This window comes from Melanostigma gelatinosum, assembly GCF_949748355.1.
Source record: "Melanostigma gelatinosum genome assembly, chromosome: 11".
Lineage (NCBI taxonomy): Eukaryota > Metazoa > Chordata > Actinopteri > Perciformes > Zoarcidae > Melanostigma > Melanostigma gelatinosum.
Window position 1 is genome coordinate 3,512,169 of NC_136644.1, and position 9,576 is coordinate 3,521,744.

Below are 9,576 nucleotides of genomic sequence, written 5' to 3' on the forward strand. Positions count from 1 at the left end.
CCTTCATGCCCATCATTTTTATTTCTATGATTTCACTTCAAACTGTTATGTTAATTTAGCATGAAAGATGTCTCCCAGTCCACTCTCAGTGTATGCGCACTGGAAGATTTCCACACACATTTTTGAGAGGAAGGGATCTTTTAGAATAGAAAATGTAAGAATAGACTATGCGATACGCTCTAAACAGAAGGGATCACAGCTGCAGGTGCACTAAATGGTTAAACTTTGATGTATTTTCTTGTCTTTCATGTGAATAGTTTATGTAATTGTGAAACAAAATATGAAACAGATGTATTAACTATTAAAAAAACACATTTGATCAAGGAAAGATGAATATGAAAACACAATTACAAAGAAAAGTGTTACAACACCCAATTGCCCACAATCCAAGACTAATGAATTACTTACCACTCCCCCTCCCCCTCCCCCTGTTCTCTCTCTATGCTGTCTGCCATTAGCTCAGGGAGCAATGCCCCAACTGGACAGCAGGTGTGCTCTTCAGCACTGCAGCACACAACCCACTACAATTCTATCATGTATGTGGGTGTAAGAGGGAGTGTGTGTGTGTGTGTGTGTGTTCGAGTGTGTGTATGCGTCAGGCGCCTGGCCACTGCTGCTCCTGCCACTCTGCTGAAGGAGAGGGGGGAGAGAGAGGACGCCGGAGGAGTGGAGGGAGAAAGAGAGCAAGGGGGATAGAGGGGAGAGAGTCCAGGCCCAAATAAAGCCATGGGGGCCGGGGCTGAGCTGGGCCCCCCTTTGCTATAAATACGCTGGCCGCCTGGAGGCTCGGGTTCTGTGTTTGGGGCTTGGGACCAGCGACCACCACTGCTGCAGCAGCCTTCCTCAGGAGAGTCTCCTCTGTATACTCATCATCCTCATCCTGGTCGTCGGTGTTCTGGCCAGCCAAGATGCCTCGCGTGGACTCAGACCTCAAACTGGACTTTAAGGATGTCCTCTTCAGACCCAAGAGGAGCAGCCTGAAGAGTCGCTCAGAGGTCGGTGCGGTTAATTAGTTTTACTCTGATACTGTAATCCAAATATTACAGCTACAGGTCAATTAACCATCAGACCGGCATATTGTCTTGTGCTCTTTGAAGGCTTTTAGCAAGTGAGTGAGTGGGAACAGTGTGCTGATTAAAATAGTGGAGCTGGAGGTACTCACTCTTCATCGCAGCACTGGGAGTCTTCTCGGTGTACTGAACGGGCCCCTGGCTGTCAGCTGACTCGCCGTCTCCCAGCTTCTGCTCCACCTCCTGCGAACGAACACACGCACGCACGCACGCACGCACGCACGCACGCACGCACGCACGCACGCACGCACGCACGCACGCACGCACGCACACACACACACACACACACACAGTTTCCTAAGCTGCTGTAGCTGTCGTATTTGTCGACGCATGTTTTGCAGTGCGCGGACTTTTGGGGTGAAGTTACACTTTAACGTTTCTTTCTTTTCTGTCTACATTTCTGAACTTGACCCTGAAATGCAAAAACATGTTCCATCACAAATAAAGTAGCCACTGCATCAAAGCAGCAGCTGACTTTGAGACTGCATCTGTATAGCACTGTCCACTTGAAGGTAACATAAATAGTTACACGAAGACTAAACTGGTCCATGTTTTGTGTTTTATTTGCTAAAATGTGAAGGTTTTCCAGCGTCAAACTCGAAAAGCCTCTAGGGTTAGAATGAATAATATGGCAGCACCCGCGTTTTAAAAGAAAAACACGCTTCTAAATTTCTTAGAGAAGGATCCCGAATCTCAATATCCCCATCATCTTTTATTATATGTGGAGAATCAGATGTGTCTCTCTGTCCTGGTGCATAATATGTACCAGCATCCTGATGCTGTCGGCTACAAATAACAACGTAAGCTCTTTCAGTATATAATAATTATTAGTATTAATAATACAAACATGACCCTATAGTGTCTCAGTTGATATAAGTGGAGTATTAAACGACTATTATAGAAGATGCAAAGCCCTCGTATAATAATATAACAATAAAATCACAACGGATTATGACTGACTCAGTAAAACATGCACAAAGAAGTGATGAGTAAATAGAAAGAAGTAGCCAGAGATTGCTGATGCCGGCTGATACACACCCCAACATCTTATTTGTTATTAGGCTTTCTAAACATGTGTTGCATTCTTCTCGCTGTGACACTCATCAGGTTTTCTATCTCGGAACAACTCGATAGACAGGTTTTCCGCTATAGGTGACAAAGTCACAAAAGGACACCACAGAGCGGTCTGTACTGGCTGCACTCCAGGAGGAACACAGATAACTGATTCATGCTGACTCAGCTCAGCAAGTCATTCATTTACACCTGCTGCTCAGTCAGGAAGTTGAGGTAAAGGAGTAAGAAAATGAATGAGACCGAGAGAAAGCAGGAGATTATCTGCCCACCCCGATGTCCCAGTCCGACACACACACACACACACACATCTCACCTTCACACACAAACCTGACGTTCTCTTTATGTGCAGGCGTGAATCCCTCCGCTGGGCTTGCGGGCGTCTGTGTGGCTGCACCGTGGTAGCGCTTCCCGTTCAGACGGTTGAACACAATCTTTGGGGACGGAGAGCTGCGGAGAGATCAGACGGAGACAAATGAAGCCTGCTTGGGGATTGGATCAGCAGGCATCGCAACAAAACACAAGAGTTCCACCTCACAGGGATGGAGAAAACACAAATGATGCTGATTGGTCAGAGGAATTGAGCATGACGGGTCATTCTTCACCGCGGGACAGAATCATTTGACAAAACAAAGAAGAACTTCAAGTTTTATCAGAGACCCTAAAAACCTACATTTTAGTGCTTGCGAGTTTTAAAACGCTGTTGACACTTTTACTGCGGTCAAATTCACCTGAAGTACTGTACTGGACATATACTCAGTTACCAGTTTATTAGGGACACCCAATAAAAACATCCTACTTTCAGTAAAGTTATCATGTTAATGACATTGATTCAACTGTAGGATGTAGGTTGTGGTGCTTATTGTAATAATATGATAATTGCATTGCATTGAACACACGGTCACAGCAGAGAGGACAGCCGGGGCTTGAAAACAAACTGCAGGAACAGTCTGCGTCCGATAATGGGTGCAGACACGTTAGTCCCCGATGCGTTACGTGATCGCGCTGACGGAGCACGTGCTGTTGGGCCCCAAGTGGCTCAAACAGCCGGCGTAAAGGATCTTGCAAAAAATGAAGAAAAATGAAATAAAAACACACACCATGACAGGACGTGGAGCCGCTGACGTTACTTACTTCGATGAGAGCCAAGACGTCGGCTTGAGCTTCAAGTCGCCGAACTTGCTCTCGATCTGCTGTGTGGGACCTTTAGGAGACACAGTTCGAGTGTGTTGATGTTACGCTGTGAAATCAACGGGTTACATGGAAACGCGCTGCGTGAAAACATTGGACCGTGTCAACCGTTGCAATGCCCCAAAACTTCCCCCTTTAATGAGGAAATCAATGATTGCGTCATGCTTTTAGATAAGGGATACACATTCACCAACCTGTCCTCCGTTGAGTCACGAGTTTGCTGGGACCTCTGGTGATCGTGTACATCATGTGAACGCCAAGATATTCTGTCGTGTCTGTGAGTGAAGACCGCTCTGTCTTATGAACCATCGGGTGAGCACACCGATTACCTCGCGGTCCTCTGCCGGCTCCCCCTGACGCAACAACGACGGAAAAGACAGATTCGCAGCTTGATTTCTTATTTGTTTCTTCCCCGGGTCAGCGGCTCCACGGTCGGCCTGCAGCCTGCAAGAGACTCTCTTTGACTTGTCGCCCGCTGTGTAGTCGATACTGTTGCACCTCCGAGTGAGCAGCCGGTGTTCCGCTGTCGTGAACCGACGTCCGCTGCTACTACGAGAGGTTGCGTGTAGGTCATCCAAGGAGAGAGCGGCTCCAGAGGCCGGTGGGGGTGGGGTGGGGGGATCCGTCACTCGGAGGTGGGACCTTGTGGTTCCTCACGTCCGGGGACAGTGACACTCCGGGCCCGGACACTCTACGGTCTACGCCCCGCTGATGCCACGGGACTGACCGCGGCCCCCCCGCTCCCTGACAGAACACAAGAACAACGCACACTTTGATATTTTCATCAGGACGGAAAGCTACGATGCTCGGCCAGCGTGTCAAGCCGGCCACAATGAAGCACGTGACTTCCGGACTGAGTTTCCAAAATAAAACACTCCTTTGACCACTTAAAACATAACTTGTTAATTGAATACGTCCAGTCTTTCGAGGACTTATATTCAGTATTGATGGACATTATGCTAATAATATGGCTGTGATATGACACATCAACAACATGTGTGATTAATTAATGCGCTATTTGACATCCTGTAAATGCATCAGTGACTTTCAGTGCTAAATGTTATGACTTGCTGTTCACTATGAAAATGGTGTTTTATTTATCTGACAGACCGTAGTTACAAAAAAACATGAGGTTAACGCGAGTAAACAGGACATGGTTTGGGAATTTAATTTTTTTTTTACAAATTCCAATGATTTTAGCCTCACTATGAAATTCCATTCTTTACGATATTAAGGTTTGTTCCAAAACCTGGACAAATACAACCAACGCTCTCTGTCTGGTTAGATAGCTCAGGATACGACGAATGAGGGCAAAGATGGAGTATATTCTTATCGTGTTTTTGTTTTGTGGTAAACATGCAGTGTGACCATTGTCTACAGTAAAACTGCATCACATGTACTTTTTTATAACCATGTAAAACGAGAGTAGTTCACGGATGTTAAAGTGTCTGATAAGATCCTAATGTTTGTGGGTTTTATTCTGAAGTTAGAACTCTTAAGTTCCGCTCTCATCGTTGTTCGTTTAGTCGGACTGCTTTACGGAGCGGGGCAACCCAAGTGACGTCACTGCGCGACCCTCGAGCTGGAGCGATTACCTTTCACCTACAGACCTGAGATAGACGAACTGAAATATATATATTTAGTAATAACTAATAGAGACTGACAAAAAATGTACCATTAAACTCATATTTCTAAGGACTGATATGCATGGTCATATTTTACATATATATCTCAGGCCTAAAAGTCACCACAGGTATCCTTTGTGGTTCAGGTGAAGAGCCTCTGAGTGACTCTACACAGTGCGAGCTGACAGTCTGTGCTTCGTGACTGAAGATCAGCCGAGACAATACGCGGCTCAGGCATGCTTATCCAGGGTGATATATCCAACACTTACATCTTCCACTCACCCCCATTCATCTCTACCATCTGGCTCAATCAGTTATGGCTGGAAACATTGGCGTCACATGTATGCTTTTAGAGCAGACCTGGGCATTGTGTGGCCCGCGGGCCACATGTGGCACTTTGGTTGATTCTGACTGGCCCGTGTGAGGTTGATTGGAAATTACAAAATAAACATATTTTCTAATTTTACCTCTTGCATGGACTAAAGCTGCAGTGCTTTTATTTTGAAGTGTTTTATTCACGTAATGACGCAAAACGTAAATCAAATACGTGCGCATGATTGAATCAAGTGTACGAGCAGTCACAACACACGAGACGACTTTAGCCCTCAAAAATGTCCACTCATGCTAAAGAAAGAAAGGTAGACGCCTGCAGAGTTTTCAACAAAAAATGGACTGCTAATTATTTATTTACTGAAGTCGCAGGTAAAGCCGTGTGTTTAGTTTGCGGAGAGCAGATCGCCGTGTTTAAGGATTACAATTTGAGTCGGTATTACGAGACGACGCACGCGGAGAAATACAAAAACTTGACTGCCGCTGAAAAGACGGTGGCAACGGAAGCTTTGCTAGCTAAGCTACAAAAGCAGCAAGGCTTTTTTACCAAGCTTCACACAGCCAGGGATGCGGCAACCAAGACCAGCTTTGTGATATCCCACAAAATCGCTAAAAACAGTAAGCCATTCTCGGTGGGGGAGTTTGTCAAAGAGTGCTTGGTGGACTCTGCAGCACTAATATGCCCTGAAAAAAAGAAGCATTTGAGCAAGTCCCGCTATCCAGGCGAACCGTGACAAGAAGGATCGAGGACATTGCGGCGAATCTGGAGCTTCAGCTGCAACGTGAAGTGGTACGTTTTGACTTTTTCTCCTTAATAATAATAATAATAACGTATTTTATTTGTAACGCACTTTTCATTTTTTTTTTTTTAAATCTCAGAGTGCCACAGAGCCAGTACATAGTAAAAACATGGTAAAAAGCATAGTTAAAACATAAAAAAAAAACTATAATAAAATAAAAACCAGTGAACGAACAGAAACACAAAAGAAATAACTGACAGTGACTTAGGTCAGAAAGGCTTTCCTGAATAAAAAGGTTTTTAGGCCAGTCTTAAAAGAGACCAGTGTCTGTGTTGCCCTTAGATGGTCAGGGAGACTGTTCCATAGGCGTGGAGCTGCCGAGCCAAAGGCCCGGTCGCCCATGGTGCGGAGCTTGGTGCTGGGGACCCGGAGAAGCGAGCTGTTTGATGATCTGAGGGTGCGGGTGGAGATTTGGGGAGTGATGAGATCTTGTAGGTAGGGAGGTGCATGTCCATTTATGCATTTATGTGTGAGTAGTAGGACTTTGTAATCAATCCGGAATGAGACTGGGAGCCAGTGTAGGGAGTGCAGAATGGGTGTATGTGCTCATACTTCCGGACTCTCATCAGGATCCTGGCAGCGCTGTTTTGGATGTATTGCAGCTTCTGGATGTTCTTGGTAGTGATCCCAGTGAAGAGTGCGTTGCAGTAGTCCAGTCTTGAGGATATAAAGGCGTGGACGAGCTTCTCTGCATCTGACAGGGTTAAAGTGGGGCGGAGTTTGGAGATGTTTTTGCTTTGGACGAGAGCTGCGATGTCCGTGACACAGCCCAGTTACTCGTATTCGTCCGTGGGATAAAGGACTTCAAGATTACGGAGGAGCTGGCAGCACTGCGGTCAATGAAAGGGAGCGATCTTTTCACGGAGGTAGTTGCATGCATGGACACGCTGGGTCTGAAATGGGACAGACTGCTAGGTGTCACAACGGACGGCTGTCCAAGTCTGACCGGGAAAAATGTCTGACTTTTGAAACGTATGCAAGATAAAGTGACTGAAATCGACCCAGATCAGAAATTGGTATTTTTGCATTGTATTATACATCAGCGTGTGTTGTGCAAGTCAGTGCTAAAAATGAACCATGTTATTGATGTTGTAACTAAAACAGTTAACTTCATCAGGGCACGAGCATTGAATCACAGACAGTTTGTTTCACTTTTGGAGGAGCATGAGACTGAACATAGTGACATTGGCTACCACACAGCTGTCAGATGGCTCAGCCTGGGCAAAATGCTAAAAAGATGATGGGAGCTGAAAGCAGAGATTCGAGAGTTCTGCAAGAAGAAAGGCAAGGACATCCCAGAGCTCTCAGATGAGGACTGGATGGCCGATTTTGCATTTGCTGTTGATGTGACTGCACTGATGAATGAACTGAACACCAAACTGCAAGGCAAGGGCCTTTTTGTTCATGAAATGCACAGCCTGGTGAAGGCTTTCATGAGAAAGTTGCAGTTTCTTTCAAGCCAACTGGACAGCAACAATCTCACTCACATGCAAACCCTGAAAGAAGTCACACCATCAGCTGATCACCTCCGCAGGTACTCATCCAAGCTAGGAGCACTGCATGGTGAGTTTTCAAGGCGATTTGAAGATCTCAGAATGATCGAGGATGAAATGCACATGATTTCCTCTCCCTTTACCTGCAGTGTGGGTAATGCACCCAGTGATGTTCAGCTGGAACTCATTGACCTGCAGTCTGATGCGGTACTGGCAGAGCACTTTAAGTCAGGATCACTGCTGGATTTTTACTCTTCTCTCAAGGAGGAGAACTTTCCAAACATAAGGAGACATGCTCAGAATATGTTGGTTCTCTTTAGCTCTACCTACATATGTGAACAAACATTCTCAGTGATGAAGTTTACAAAATCCAGGTATAGATCCTCTCTCACGGATGATCATCTGGCAGCTGTGCTTCGCATCTCCACCTCAGACATTCAACCTGACTTTGATGCACTTGTGAAAGCCCAACAGAGACTAGATTTCTCTCACTGAACAAGAAAAAAGAACTGAGAAAAATCAGATGAGGTGGTTAGACTAGAAATGCTGGCATGTAAAGGCACCAATTAGCAGTGAACTGGGACACTTTCTTTGGAGGCCTTTTTCCCAAAATCACAGTTCAGTGACAATCGTTATAATATGATGTATCTTACTATTTGGAGTACAAAGACAATATTGTGGTGTCTTTAGAACGCTAAGAACCTCTTTCCAACAGTATATGGAACTCAAAATGTGTTTTGGGGTGAATGTGCCTGAAAATGATCACTAATATGAGTCACAAATGGTAAAAACGTTCACATTTAGTTTGTTTTGGTGTTTTATTGAATAAATTACATTTTTTGTAAGGCAACCTCGTTTTTTCATTGCTTAATCATAACATGCAGTACTCTTACCAGTCTTACCAGCTTGTCAAAACAATGCTATATACTGCTTTTACAAAGAAATATAATTAATATTATGCAGAATTGAGTTCAGCCTTTTGGCCTGGCCCTCCATAATATTTTCTGTTTCTCATGTGGCCCCATGGAAAAGATAATTGCCCACCCCTGTTTTAGAGTATACCTCTGCAAAGGGCCTTGCTGCAGGATGTCAGATGAAACAACCAATCTCTAGGGACCCAGTTGGTGTCCCCTGCATTTATAAAATCCTTCCACTCTACCGCCCACTCTGCCTCACCACAAACACATATTCCAACATATGAAACCATTCAATTGTCAAGTCCGTTTAGAGTGAATTCAGAATATATCAAATGGAGTCGCAGATGAGGTTGACAGCTGGGTCAAAGACCGAAGGAGTCAAGGTTTTTTTATCCATTTATTTCAGAGCACCGTTGAGTCTGGACACCGATATAATGGCAAAATTACCTCGTCAAACACAGTTAATAATGGCTGCATTCCATTCAGGTTTTCAAATTCTAGGCCCCTGAAATTGCAGAAGAGGGCTCACCGCTACAACTTACCTGCACAAGTAGACGTTGTTGGTGTTAGCTACACCTTGTGCTATATTTCTGCATACATCACTGTGCTTCTAAATATTGCTCGAGACCAATTCCACTTCCTCATTACGTAGCTCAACAGGAGTACAGAAGCTTTGACAGAAGAAACCGGAAATGGTCCTGGACTCACTGGTGTCTGCTCTACAGATACAGCGGAGTGCAGAAGTCCGGGTCTGCTTACAATGAAACCAAATGATGTTCCTCAGACGAAGAGCACATAATTTCTGAGGAACAATGTTCATTTCAAAATGTATATTGACAACACTGTGTTGTATGGTGCATGTACAATATGAAGCTTGTGTCTTGCTCAAGGACACATTGACATGCGACGAGCAGAGCCGGGGATTGAACCGCCGACCCTCTGATTGAGGGTCGGCGGATCTGCTGTCCACTTAGCTACAGTCGCCCATCTTATGCCAATCTCATTCTATTCTGCATTTCAGTTCCATATCGGCATTTGTCAAAGATATGAAATTACTACTTATATTACTCTTAAATATT

General features: G+C 44.9%; 1 protein-coding gene across 1 annotated transcript; it reads right to left on the reverse strand.

Moving 5' to 3' along the window:
• Positions 1-1,098: 1,098 nt before the first annotated feature.
• LOC306784948 (MAPK regulated corepressor interacting protein 2-like) lies at positions 1,099-6,079 on the reverse strand. The gene is made up of 4 exons (XM_079279148.1): positions 3,527-6,079; positions 3,276-3,345; positions 2,458-2,591; positions 1,099-1,253 (listed from the first exon to the last, which is right to left on the reverse strand). Exons 1-4 carry the CDS (start codon positions 3,639-3,641, stop codon positions 1,216-1,218), a joined length of 357 nt encoding a protein of 118 aa, XP_079135274.1. The 5' UTR covers positions 3,642-6,079; the 3' UTR covers positions 1,099-1,215.
• Between the last annotated feature and the right edge of the window lie 3,497 nt (positions 6,080-9,576).

Excerpts from the sequence above, each read along its gene's own strand:
- LOC306784948 (XM_079279148.1), bottom strand. The coding sequence starts at position 3,641 with ATGGTTCATAAGACAGAGCGGTCTTCACTCACAGACACGACAGAATAT. Across the intron at positions 3,346-3,526 it reads CGTGACTCAACGGAGGACAG|GTCCCACACAGCAGATCGAG; the intron begins GTTGGTGAATGT and ends TGTCTCCTAAAG. Across the intron at positions 1,254-2,457 it reads CGTCAGGTTTGTGTGTGAAG|GAGGTGGAGCAGAAGCTGGG; the intron begins GTGAGATGTGTG and ends GTTCGTTCGCAG.